At 54.1% G+C, this 13,837-nt stretch overlaps 1 protein-coding gene across 5 annotated transcripts in view; it reads left to right on the top strand.

Annotated features, from left to right (window-relative positions):
* The window catches only part of LAMA3 (laminin subunit alpha 3), a 156,303-nt gene that overhangs the window by 20,494 nt on the left and 121,972 nt on the right, over positions 1-13,837 (top strand). For all 5 annotated transcript variants that reach the window (XM_054723727.1, XM_054723728.1, XM_054723726.1 and 2 more), the window contains exons 3-8: positions 3,285-3,402; positions 4,080-4,198; positions 5,487-5,657; positions 7,530-7,621; positions 8,362-8,477; positions 10,073-10,191. In XM_054723727.1, the coding sequence (XP_054579702.1) occupies positions 3,285-3,402; positions 4,080-4,198; positions 5,487-5,657; positions 7,530-7,621; positions 8,362-8,477; positions 10,073-10,191 (735 nt within the window). The remainder of the gene's footprint in view (positions 1-3,284; positions 3,403-4,079; positions 4,199-5,486; positions 5,658-7,529; positions 7,622-8,361; positions 8,478-10,072; positions 10,192-13,837) is intronic.

Below are 13,837 nucleotides of genomic sequence, written 5' to 3'. Positions count from 1 at the left end.
CCTTTTGGGGAAAAGGAAGCGCTCGATGCAGAGAGGACAAAGGGAGCACTGGTTTCTGGGGGATTGGAGCTTCCAGATGCCCTCTGCCCCCCCCCCCCCCACAGCCCCCCAAATCTCTGACCCTGGTTCTGGAATGAGGGCAGCCAGCTAGAGATCTTTAAAGGCCAGCAGAATCATAAAAATGCACAGTGAATGGACATTTATTTTTTTAAAGAGCCTATTTTCTTCCTTAGCTCATCTTGAAAACTATTTTATGTTCCTTCCCTTGTGAAACTTTTGTGAGTTTAGGCAGATTTTGGCTTTCAGTCGTGGCAGTTCTCCCAGTCTATTAATGGCAAGCACGTATGAGGAAAGACTGGATTTCTTCACATCGGTCCCGGGGGGTCTGTTAATATCGTGGTGGGGAGTCCTCACCCGGTGCCCCCTCCTCTGCCCACTGTACCCCAGGGCATCCCCCCCCCCGCACCTCCCTCCTCTGCCCGCTGTACCCCAGGGCGTCCCCCCACACACTCCCCTCCTCTGCCCCCTGTACCCCAGGGCATCCCCCCCCCGCACCTCCCTCCTCTGCCCCCTGTACCCCAGGGCGTCCCCCCCCACACCCCCTCCTCTGCCCCCTGTACCCCAGGGCGTCCACTGGGCCCTCAGGCCTCTGCCCCTCCCACACCCAGCGACCCTGGAGCCCCTCCACATCATCCAACTCCTTCTTTCTTCCTTTCTTCCTGATGCCTCCTCTCCTGGTTCTCATTTCCATGATTCTCTCCACCTTTGCCTTTCACCTTCCATCCTTCCCCTGCATTCCTTCCTTTAGGGAAAACGAAAACCACATCAAACCACCACTTCTCTGTGGTCTCTGCCAGCCTCCTGGAGGGGTGTCCCTGGCCCCCCGCCAGCCCAGGGCCATGGCTGGTATAGCGGTTGCGAGTGTCGGGCTCCTGCCCGCTACAGCTGTGCCCCCGGGCCTGGCCCAGGGGGCCTTGGATGGGGCAGTGCAGACTCCATCTCCCCAGGACTCCGGCGTCTCTCTCCGTAGGCTTGAAGCACCTGATGGAGGAGACTGTTTACCTTCAGTGTTTCTCAGCATCACAGAGTAACCGGAGGTGCCTCTCACAGGCCTCTAGCTGACTCACTGGCCCTCGCAACCTGTCACCACCTGTTATGTGCATGCAGAGTCCCAGGCCTCCCTGGAGGTGGAGGCGCAGGCCAGGGCCAGGGAGCCAAGGGCCAGGAGCCGGGAGCCAGGAGCTGGACGCTCTCTCGGCTTCAGGGCCTGCATTGCCCAGCAGCAGGAGTTCGGGCTGCTCTCTACCAGAGGTCCAGGTGGGCGGAGTGGTGGGCAGTCAGCCTGGGGCTGAGGGAGAGGGTGCAGGGCCTGGCCAGGTGAGGCGGAGCTCAGGAGGGCACGGCAGCCTCCTGACTGGGGGAGACCGGGCAGGGAGCTGGGCACAGAGCGGCTGTTTTGCAAATTCCTGTGTTTCAGGCGAGGGCATCGGCCAGCACCGCTCAGGCCTGGGCAGAGCTGGACCTGAAAGGGCCTGGTGTTCAGGCAGGTGGGTCAGCCCTGGCTTGTCCCGTTAGGATAGGGGGTGTGTGTGGCTTTCACTCAGCCCCTGTGTAAACTCTCTGCTTGGTTCCTCCCCTAGCCAGCCAGCCCTTCAATGCTGGACACTTCCTCCCTCCTTCCTCCCTCATCAATGATGAGAGAGAATCACTGATCGGCTGCCTCCTGCATGCCCCCCACTGGGGATCGAGCCTGTAACCCGGGCCTGTGCCCTGACCAGGAATCGAACAGTGACCTCCTGGTTCATAGGTCGATGCTCAACCGCTGAGCCACGCCGGCTGGGTGAAAGGCACATCATTTAAAATCATCAAGTAGAAGAGACTAGCTCCACACTGTGGTGTCACACGCGTGAGCGGCTGTGATCCGCCTTGGACCCCATCACGCCTCGCAGCGACATGTTGAGTCGGCAGGTCTCAGAAACAGGCTGTGGAGCTGGGTCACTCGGCGTGAACCAGCTGCAGGTTCCACGCCGCGGAGACGATCCAAAAGGCAGGCTGTCCGTGCAGATGGACTGAGGTCCAGGGCACAGGCGGATGGGCGAGGGGACATTTGGAGAGGAACGCCCTGTCCGCGATCGGTGCCGGACGCTGAGTAGGCCCATCAGTGGGCGTCTTCACGTGGGCCCGGGGGCAGGCTCTACAAGGGGAGCAGCGCACGTGGGGTCTCCGCCCGCTGCGGGGTTTGGGATATTTGCTGTGCTGCTTCCAGGGGATCCCACGTTCCCGCAGAGCAGGACGGAGCCAAACCAAGAGCGCGGCCTCCTGAGCCTCTGGGTTCTTCAGGGTTTGGATGTTCAGGCAGAAAGGGCACCGTGGGGAGCCACTGCGTCAAACAGCCCCCAGACGTGTCACAGCACGGCTGCCCCTCCGGCTGCTGGGACGGGCACTTTGCAGGCTTGGAGATAATGGCGCTTGGAGCTTTCTGACATTGTATGTCCTCCCCATGATGCAAGAGGTCACGTGTGCAGGACCCACCAGGCCTGTGCAGAGCTGGTGGTCGGTGAGGAGATGGCGGAGGCTCAGGATCCTTCACCTGAAGACGAGGACACGCTCCCCTCTCTGGTCACACTCCTCCTCCTCGTTCCTGTGAGGCCTGATGCAAGCATGCCTGCGAGGGGCTCAGCATAGCACCCAGCACGCAGCATGATGACATCATAAATCATTAAATAAATAGGGTTTTTTGAGGGAATCATTACATTTCTCTGAATGACGGACTTTAAGATGCTGGGTGGGCCCTGGCCGGTTTGGCTCAGTGGATAGAGCATTGGCCTACAGACTGAAGGGACCCAGGTTTGATTCCGGTCAAGGGCACAAGCCTGGGTTGTGGGCTCGATCTCCAGTAGGGGGCGTGCAGGAGGCAGCCGATCCATGATTCTCTCTCATCATTGATGTTTCTCTCTCTCTCCCTCTCCCTTCCTCTGTGAAATCAATAAAAAAAAAAAAGGGAAAAAAAAGATGCCGGGTGGGCTGGTTGGAATTCAAGGGTGTAAAGATTAAGGTGTGACAAAGGCTAATGTGCAGATTTGAAAAGTGGTCGCTTTGGTTTGGACTTGATACGCGTGAGAAACTGCACCCGGCACGGTGTCCAGGAGGCAGGCGGGCAGGGGCTGTGGTCTGGGAGAGGTGTGGCTGCAGGTGCTGCCGTGGGAACCAGCATCCCGCAGAGACGCTCCAGGTTGTGCACAGACCAGGCGGCTGGAGTAACTGTGTCTCCTTTGCTTTCTCAGCTCTTCCATGTGGCCTATGTTTTAATCAAATTTGCCAATTCTCCTCGCCCTGACCTCTGGGTCTTGGAGAGGTCGGTGGACTTTGGGAGCACCTACGCGCCTTGGCAATACTTTGCTCGTAAGTAACCTTGCCCACCAGGCTCCAGTTATCTGCACAGAGTTAGACCTTGGAAGTCACTGTAAAACTCGTCTCTCCACGGGCTAGTTGAGGATCGGTCAGTTTTAATGTCCGAGGTTACCCCCAGCAGCCCTCTCTCTCAAGTAGTGCACATCGGTCACGAGAACACACGCAGACCTGTGGCTGAACTGCCTTTTATGTTAACAGTTCCTGCCCCTGTTTAGGGAGAAGCAGTCGTTTTCCTTTTACGCAGAATTAGGAACCCAGTTTCGCTGTTAGGGACCCTGCCTTTCACCTAACTCACCTTGACCCTGTCGTCTTCGCTCACGAAGCGTGTCAGTGTGACGCGCCCTCGGATGAATCGAGCTGGACAGGACTGTCGCTTGCAAAGGCCTTGGGATTTCCGTGGATGCTCCTTAGAGGGCAGACGTGTCAATAAGGAGTGAGGACCTGGAACCGCCTCTCCAATCGTGGCTTTTAAAGGTCAAGTGACCTGAAATGGCCCGGTATCTTCTTTCATGTCCTAAAACGTCAGTCTAAGCTTTTGTCTAAAAATGTTCAATGCTTGTCTGTTCTTTCCCATTCATGTGTTTTCTTAAGGGAACGTAAGATTTCTTCAGAGAGTTACGCGAGGTGATGATACTTTATTTGCCGGTATTGAACTGTTTCCTTTCTAGATTCCACAGCAGACTGTTGGCGACAATTCGGGCGGGCGGCCAACACGGCCGTCACCCGGGACGATGACGTGCTCTGCAGCACGGACTACTCGCGGATCGTGCCTCTGGAAAATGGCGAGGTAAGTGGGTCTGGGAGGCCTGAGGATGAGAGCAGAAATGACGTGAGGACATGAAATTCTTCGCGATTGTGAAGATGCTCTTTCAAGGAGCTCTGACACTGACCAAAACGGGAACCAGTACTTGGGACTAACTGGTACAAGGATCACATCGAAGATGTGAGCAGCAATTCTCTCTCATCATCGACAAGTTGGATTGGAAATTCTTTTCATTATTATTATTATATTATTTAGGTATAGTTGACATCAGAAATTCTCTTTGAGGTCTCTAATTCTCCTCTGGAAGTCAGCATTTCAAATTCAAGACCCATAGGTTTTGAACCCTCTATTCTGTTTTGTTTTTCTTTTTCACTTATTTATTTTTTCTCTCTTTTTGAACCCTCTATTCTGGAGGAATATTTAGAAAATGGGTTGCTGGTGATTGAGGTGAAGTCCCGCCCGCTGCTTCCCAGACACGTTATCCCAGGAGTGAGAGTGAGGAGAGGGGAAGGCGGCACACATCCCCGACTCCTCGGGCAGGTGGCACCCTCTGTAGGGACGGGAAGGACTGCTGTCCTTGGGAGCTGCGTTTGCCTTGTGCGGGCAGCCACGCTGTTGTTGGAGGAGACGGGAAACGGAGGTGGGGAATCAGAGACAGACTCCAGGGAAACGGAGGCCATCGGAGCTTAAAGTGAGTTTCAAAGACACTTCTTCAAGGGGTGCTGGTCTCCTCCTCTTCAGGAGGAACGGTCTTCGTGAGCAGCTCTAGCCAGTATCTTGCAATGAGTGGCTCATGCCCCAGTGGTTGTCCGTCTCCTCAAACTTGAAGATAAAACCCTGGTTTTGTAGATACTTTATCCCCTTTACATCCAGAGACTTCCTCTTTTCAACCTCCTCTTGATGCTTAGATTACTTTAGCTGTTTCTTCCATGCAGCTTGACAACAAGTGGTTTCCTTATGTTTATATATTTTAACATTATACTTTCAACGTGTCACAGCCTTACAGCCCACCACTACACCGATAGTACACAGGGTTTGGAAATGAGACGGTAACACCCGAGAGCCCAGTGTAAGGACAGATTGCCAGAATTCGAAGGAGGGGGCGACCAGCAGTGATGCTTTTAGACATAACAAGACACAGGACCACCTACGAGCATCTGGGGCTCAAGGAGACCTAGTGCCTTCGGGCCTGTGAGTTATTTACTTGCAGCTAAGTTTTGATGGAAGGACTTTCCCCCCGTGTGTGTGTGTGTGTGCGTGCGTGTGTGTGTGTGCGTGCGTGTGCGTGCGCACGTGTGTGTGGTTATTTTAGGTTGTGGTGTCCTTGGTAAACGGTCGTCCAGGTGCAAGAAACTTCACTTTCTCCAACACGCTGCGGGAGTTCACCCAGGCAACAAACATCCGCTTGCGCTTTCTCCGAACCAACACGCTCCTGGGACACCTCATCTCCAAAGCACAGCGGGACCCCACCGTCACCAGGCGGGTGAGTCCTGCTCCGAAGGGCCCACCGGCAGCATTTTTTTTAAAGCTCTTTTTGTTTCTGCTTATTGAATTAACTGTCTTGAACTCTTTCAATAATCTTTACAGCCAGGAGCAGTGTAGGTGTAGACTTGCTCTTGTCTGGATTACTAGATGTCACTTAGACATTTGGTTATGGAGGAGAAATGATTACATTCAATGAAGATGAAAGGCCAAGGATGACAGCTAGCCAGCGTCAGTCTGATTCTATAGCAGAGACTCCCCAAGCCTCAGAGGCGTCACAAAATGGGGCTTACATTTTGCTCACGTGACTGTAGAATGTGCTCAGCAGGTGGGGTCGGCTCCACAAACTCACTCAGGGAACCAGGTTCTTTTTTTTTTTTTTTTTTAAGGCTAGTCAAGTGAAGCAGTGGGAGTGGAGAAGGAACAAAGAAATCTATAACTGGCTGTGATCAATTAATTGTAGGCACCACTGCACTCGGACCAGCCCAGGTTCTTTTTATTTAAAGGTGCAACCACCCTGTAGGCCCCAGAGTCCTCCTCGGGATCCCCTGCATCGGGTCAGCAGATGCAGGAAAAAAGTGTGTGTGGGGGAGACCCCCAGGCTCCCAACCACACAGGTCACTGCCACTGGCCGGAGCCGTTGTGTAGCCCACCAGATGCAGGGGCTGGCGTGGGACCTGGCCAAGTGGAGGAGACATGGGCGTGTGAGCACCAGTGCTCCTCTGTGTGGGTGTCTGGCCTGAGCACCCCTCAGTCTAGTGTCAGGACAGCATCCCGTCTCCTGGGCACAGATAGCCTGAGCTTCTGCCCCCGCGGATCTCCTGCCAGGGTCCCCCATTGGCCAAACCCAACAGAAAGCCAGGGAGCAGGAGACCCTGTTGCAACCCATAAAGGTCAGCCCAGGGCAAAGGGCAGGGTGAGAAAGGTGGGGAGTGGGCGTGGCAGGGTGATGGGAGATGCCCAGTGCGCCTGAGAGAGTTTGGCCTCAGAGGTAGGTGCCCTCAGGGAGCTGGGAAGGAAGAGAGGAAGGTGAATTTGCTCCAGTTTTTAGCATTTTCCAGGAAGGCTGTACGTGCGTGTGGGTGGCGCGTGTTCTGCATGTCCTGTGCCATCAGCACTCGGAGCAGCCGTTTGCGGGACGCGTCCTGGGTCTCATCCCTCCTGCAAGGGAGAGCTGGGCTCTCCGAGAAACTCTGGCCGGACTGCGTCTCCATTCCTCCGGCGTTTTGAAGCCCTGCTACGAATGGACCTCACCACCCTTTACTTATTTATTTGTGGGTGTGGTGTTTTTGGGGGGAGGGGTTCCAAGATTTGTACTCACATGTAAGCATATTTCTCTTCACTTAGTGGATGAGTCTTCTCTATTAAGAAACATTGTTAAAGATTATATTTTTATTGACTTTAGAGAGAGGATGGGGGAAGAGAGAGAGAGAGATAGAAACATCAGTGATGAGAGAGAATCATGGATCAGCTGTCTCCTGCACGCCCCACACAGGGGATCGAGCCTGCAACCCAGGCATGTGTCCTGACCAGAATCGAACCCTGATCTCCTGGTTCCTAGGTCAGTGCTCAACCACTGAGCCACGCCAGCCGGACCTAATCCCTTTTTAAAAGGATGTAGGGCATGGCTCTTTTCCCAAGGCAGTTTCCCTCGTTCTTTTAAAGCATTTCATTTTTAAAAAGGTACAAATCCAGCATCATGCTGTTACATTTGATTGAGGAATGCACGTGTTTCATGAGACAAGTAGCACCCGAAGTGGCTCCCGTGGGGCTGAGGTGGGCTCACGGGAGCAGGGCCAGCATAGATGCGCCTGGAAGACAGTGAAGGTTTGCTGCTCTTCCGTAAGCGGCACGTCTGTTTTCTGTCGCACAGTATTACTACAGCATCAAGGACATCAGCGTCGGCGGGCGCTGTGCGTGCAATGGCCACGCCGACGTGTGCAGTGCAGACAACCCTGAAAAAGTGTGAGTACATTGTGCAGCGTTGCCAGCCGTGCTGTGAGCCAGTCCCATGTCTCAGTGATGTTTGCACCCCATTAAGTATCTCTCATCCCACTTCCACCCGCCCGTCCCCCCGCCAGACAGTGCCCCAGGCGGGCACAGCTCACTGATTGGAGTTGCCAAGAGAAATAAAACTGGTTTGTCATCCTTGCTTTAATGGGATCGGGGTATACATGTTCAAATCCTTTAATGGGATCGGGGTATACATGTTCAAACCCTTCTCTTCCCCCGCCCCCCCTGTTTTTTATTTTGGTAAAATGCACATAGAGTTTAGAATCTTTTTAAAAAATATATTTTTATTTATTTCAGAGAGGAAGGGTAAGGGAGAGAGAAACATCAGTGAGAGAGAATCATTGATTGGCTGCCTCCTGCACGCCCCCTGCTGGGGATCAAGCCCACAACCAGGACATGTGCCCTGACAGGGAACCGAACCATGACCTCCTGGTTCATAGGTCGATGCTCAACCACTGGGCCACGCCAGCTGGGCTCACCCAGTGTTTTAATCTCTCTGAATCTTGTGTCCACATCTGTAAAATGCACACAATAGCAGGAAGGGGAGACGTGAGTGATACATGCCGAGTGCTTCGTTCCCATGATTACCAACAAAGCGTTCCCTGGGTGACCCTGACGACTGAGTTTTTCGCCAGGAGCTGCCGACCTTAGTGAGAACCCTCGGTAACCGATGCGCTTCACCTCCTGCCCAGGTTCCGGTGTGAATGCCGCCACCACACTTGTGGGGAGACCTGTGACCGCTGCTGTGCCGGGTACCACCAGAGGCGCTGGCAGCTGGCCACGGGGGGGCACAGCCACGAGTGCGAAGGTGAGCGTGGGGGTGGATGCTGGGGTGAGACTTGCCCAACACGCCCGCCCCATTTCTACCTGTAGACCCATCAAACACCCCCAATTTCTACCTGAGGACCCACCCAACATTCCCCATTTCTACCTGTGGACCCATCCAACACCCCCATCTCTACCTGAGGACCCATCCAACACCCCCATCTCTACCTGAGGACCCACCCAACACCCCCATCTCTACCTGAGGACCCACCCAACACCCCCATCTCTACCTGAGGACCCACCCAACACCCCCATCTCTACCTGAGGACCCACCCAACACCCCCATCTCTACCTGAGAACCCACCCAACACCCCCCATATCTTCCGGAGGATCCTCCCAACACCCCCCCCACATCTCTACCTGAGGACCCACCCAACACCCCCCCATTTCTACCTGTAGACCCATCAAACACCCCCAATTTTTACCTGAGGACCCACCCAACACCCCATCTCTACCTGAGGACCTGCCCAACACCCCCATCTCTACCTGAGGACCCGCCCAACACCCCCATCTCTACCTGAGGACCCGCCCAACACCCCGCCATTTCTACCTGTAGACCCATCAAACACCCCCAATTTCTACCTGAGGACCCACCCAACACCCCATCTCTACCTGAGGACCCACCCAACACCCCCATCTCTACCTGAGGACCCACCCAACACCCCCCCATTTCTACCTGTAGACCCATCAAACACCCCCAATTTCTACCTGAGGACCCACCCAACACCCCCCATATCTTCCGGAGGATCCTCCCAACACCCCCCCACATCTCTACCTGAGGACCCACCCAACACCCCCATCTGTATCTGAGGCCTGAGCCGTGTTTTCCCTGCTTGTGAAGAGGGGATCAATCTCAGGGTCACAGGTTTTTCTAGTGAAATGAGTAACTCACAGAGTGGAGTGTGAGGGCCCCACTCCAAATTCAGACATAAATGTGAGAACAGAAATAACAATGGCCCAGCAGGTGTGGCTCAGTGGTTGAGCATCGAACTATGAACCAGGCGGTCCTGGTTCGAGTCCCAGTCAGGGCACAGGCCCAGGTTGTGGGCTTGATGGCGGGGGGCCTGCAGGAGGCAGCCAATCGATGTATCTCTCTCATCAGTGTTTCTTTCCCTTCCTCTCTCTAAAATCAATAAAAATATATTTTAAAAAAGAACACAAGTAATAAACTTTACTGTGTATTAGGCATTCACTAAATGCAAGGATTGGGCTGAGTGCTTTAACTAAGCTGGCCTCTCTTTTCAACAGTCTAAAATATGATGCAGCCACTATTGCATTTCAATCCTTATCATTTCTTAGGATGTGATACTGGGTTGGAATCCTAACTCTTTTGAGGTCTGGAGAAGGTGGTGAGATTGGCGGCTAAGCAGAGAGCTGGGTGCATTGAGGGAGCAGTGAGGGGGACGGGTTAGGGTTAGGTAAGGGTTACAGACTGGACTTTGTGTAAAAGTCCCTAAGATTTCCCACTGAGTGTGCCCCGTCCCGTAAGAGGCAGGGCTGCAGCTCCCTAAGCAGCCATGCTCGGGGGACTGACTGAGCTCCCACAGTCACGTGATTCCCCTCGGGTGCCCTTTGCAGCCTGCAACTGCCACGGCCACGCCGCCGACTGCTTCTACGACCCAGACGTGGAGCGGCAGCAGGCGAGCCTGGACACCCGCGGCGCCTACGCCGGTGGAGGGGTCTGCATCGATTGTCAGGTGAGGCGCTGGGCAAGGAGAGGGGGGTGTCACCGTAGGAAATGACAGCAGTAAGCTCTGCTCCCCAAAGACGTCAAGGCCGTTCTGAGCGTCGGAAGCGTTTTCTGGAGTCACCTCCTCTCTGTGCACCACGTCCTCGTGAGCTGGCTGTCACGCGGGGGGAAGGGGACACGGACTGGGCATGTTTGTCCAGGCGCCAGCGATCAGGTTCCTCACGTGCTCTTTGCCTAAATGGGGAGAAGTCCTGGCCGCTCCAGCTCCTGGTGCGAAGGCTCTAAAGCTGGAGGGGAAGGGGCGCCGACCTCAGTGCTGGCCCTGCATCCTCTGCTCAGACAGTTTTGAATCTAGACTCGGCGAGAAAGGGCCGCAGGGTCACGTAATGATGCCTGCCATCGGCACCAAGTATGAAACTGACTTTCCATCTTTCCTGGGGGACAGTGGGTTCACTGGACATTAGCCAAGGGGAGGGATAATGCCCATGAATTTGGACTATGGTGTCACTCAGTCCTGGAGCTTTTAGAGCAGTGATGGCGAACCTATGACACGCGTGTCAGCACTGACACGCGTAGCCATTTCTGATGACACGCGGCCGCTGAGGCGGCCGCATGCCGAGGATGAAACATTTGCGAAATAATGTTTTTTCCTCAAAGTGACACACTACCCGAGTTATGTTCAGTTTTTTGGCGAAGTTTGACACACCAAGCTCAAAAGGTTGCCCATCACTGTTTTAGAGTGACGCTTTGTCAAAGCCGCCATCAAAGAGGTCCTCTCTTCACGAGGGGCCCATTCCTATCGAACCAGGGCCACACGGGCCGAGAGACCCCTCGCTCTCCCCCACCTCCCCTCCACACCCCACAGCCTGTGCTTGCCGGCAACGAACGTGCAGGTACAAGGCGAGGCGTAGGTTTGCTCAGGTCACAGGAAGGGTTTCATGCCTCAGTGAGAGGCCGGGATCTGGTTAAGACGATGCACTGAAGGCCCTCAGTCATTTGTATGGAATTAAGTTGCGGAAACAAATTTGTATGAAATTAAACTGCGGACGTGAAATCGCGGAAGCACTGGGGGCAAGCAGGTGGGATGCTTCTCCAGTGCAGGGCCAGCCCCTCGGAGTCTTAGGGCACCTTGTTCCTGTTCTTCCTTCTCGCAGTGACACTACGTTTTGTACTTTGTGGTTCCAGGGAAACATCAATATGGAATTTTATTTTTTTCAGAATGGCCCTGCAAAAGCATTTTTCTTTTGTATATAAATTACTGAAGTCTTGTTTAGGTTCATTGCATTTTTTTTCCAACTTAAATTTAAAATGCCTTTGTTTAAGATAGGTATTTAGTTAGCAGTTTATTTTGAAATGCATAAAATAAGATGGACGGTGGATGAATAGGGAATGAGAAGATGGATAGTTCTGTGATAAAACAAATATAGTAAAATGTTATGGGCAATCTCTACATAGGGCAGGCATAGGAGTTCACTGTAAAACTTTAATTTTTTATAATAAAATTTTGGGGGGGAAGAGCAATGAAAGAAGGCAAGGAACACAACCTTTTTTTGGGGTGTTTGACTCCCTTTAATAAAATATTGATGTTCTTTTTTAAAATATATTTTTATTGATTTCATAGAGAAAGGAAGAGGGAGAGGGAAAGAGAGAGATTGAAACATCTATGATGAGAGGGAATCATTGATCGGTTGCCTCTCGCACGCCCCACACTGGGGATCGAGCCTGCAACCCAGGCATGTGCCCTGACTGGGAATTGGACCGTGACCTCTTGGTTCATAGGTCAATGCTCAACCACTGAGCCACGCCGGCCGCCAGGCAGGTATGCGACACTTTAAATAGGGTGGCCGGGTCCCTGGGGCGTGGCATTTGAGGAAAGACCTGAAAGAGCGAGAGAACGAGCCAGGCATCTTCTGGGGGAGAGTTCCAGGCGGAAGGGACGGCAGGGCCAGGGGAGCAAGTGCCCCTGTGGCCAGAGGGGATGAGCAGGGTGGACAGGTCAGAGGTCAGAGGCCAGGTCGTGGCCCTAGGAAGGGAAGTCAGGCTTTGCAGGGGAGTGTGGCCAGCAGTGGGCCAGCCAGGGTCGCCATGTGCTTGAAGTTCTCAGGAGTGGAAGTCGGCAGCATGTGTGGGTCAGTCAGGGACTGAGCGACAGGGAGGTGGTTTTACCTGAAGATGGAGAGACCTCGGGAAAGGTTTGCTTAGGGTATTAGATCGGAGGATGGTCGGAGCAGGGCCGGGTTTCTGGGTGAGCGTTCCTGCTTCTCCGGGAGGTGCCAGAGGAGGGGTGAGTGTGAGTTGGCTCACTCCCGCACGGATTCCCTCCGTGCCCAGCCCGCTCCTTAGCTTGAAGGCTGCGTGTTCTCATCGTGTTAAGCATCAGGCAAATGCAAATTCCAGTGCCCACTCCCCAGTGAGGCCGCTTCTTCAGTGCTTCCCTATAGAAATCAGGGAGCTGCGATCTATGTCTCCCTCCGGCCTTGGTCCAGCCGTGACCTTGGGTGTCCAGAGGTCAAGGGTGTGTCGTCACGCTCTGGGTGCGGTGTGGGTCCCCTACAGCACCTGCGACCTGAAGGCAGACTGCAGGCGTCACCCGTCTGCTGGCGATGTGTTGTTTTCTTTAGGTTGTTTGTCGCTGTTTTTTGTGTCTTAAAACTGTACCTTCTCTGTGGCCGGCGTTTCATCGCCCGAGCTTTGTGGGAGAAGGCGGAGCCCGGCTGCACACTTCAGGGGACGGTTCCTCCTCTCCTCTCCGACGGGAAGCACTGGGGAGCCCAGGGGCCCACGTCCTGGGTCTGTTCTCCGTCACAGAGGCGAGGGGCGAACTGGCCTTGGGAAGGGGGTGGCCACGGCTGTTTCTTGTTTGCTCCAATGTGTGCGCATGTAAATGTGAGGCCAGAGAGTGGCCAGTGTGGTGTTAGACCTCAGTGTTCAAGTGAATTCAGATTTTCGCCCGCAGGACAAGGAGTGGTGATCCAGGAAAGCCTGGAGCTGATAAAATCGTCTGCGACGGGGAGAGGACACGGAAAGGCCTTTGTTTCCCTCCGGGTTCCACGCGGCCTCCTTGTGGGCCCACGAGTGTGATGGTTGTTCTTGTTCACGCCCAGTGGCCTGCCTCTCGCTGAAAGAACAGCGCCCCCCAGTTGTTTCCACGTCAGAGAGCAGGCGAGGCAGAGCCGAGCTGGGCCCGTGGTGTGTGGTGCTGGAAACCGGTGATGCAAGTTGCGTAATTTGATTCTGTGGCAATTAAAAGGATTAATCACGGGATAGAAAAGGCAGCCTCGTGTTATCCTTTAAAATGAGTTCTGTGTAGGAGACTCCTGCCTACAGTTTCCATTCGCGGAACAGACATGTTTGGGAAGTGGTTCCACGCCTAAAGCACAGGTAACATTAGGACGGCGAGAGGAGAGGATGAGTGTGTGCGCTTTCTCCCCAACACAGAGGAGATACAAACACACGTGACTGGGAATTGGACCGTGACCTCTTGGTTCATAGGTCAACGCTCAACCTTGGCTTCACTACTGTCCATCACTTCTTCTGATAAAGTTGGAATTGTGGCCTCTCTCACTCCCACGTGAGGTGGTTCCTTAGCAAGTCCCTGTGACGGGGAAACCCGGGTTGTCCAGTTCGTGGATCTTACTCTCATTTCCTCTCCA

The sequence above is a fragment of the Eptesicus fuscus genome, chromosome 12 (assembly GCF_027574615.1).
Source record: "Eptesicus fuscus isolate TK198812 chromosome 12, DD_ASM_mEF_20220401, whole genome shotgun sequence".
Taxonomy (NCBI): Eukaryota; Metazoa; Chordata; class Mammalia; order Chiroptera; family Vespertilionidae; genus Eptesicus; species Eptesicus fuscus.
This window is presented reverse-complemented; position numbering and strand designations above follow the sequence as displayed.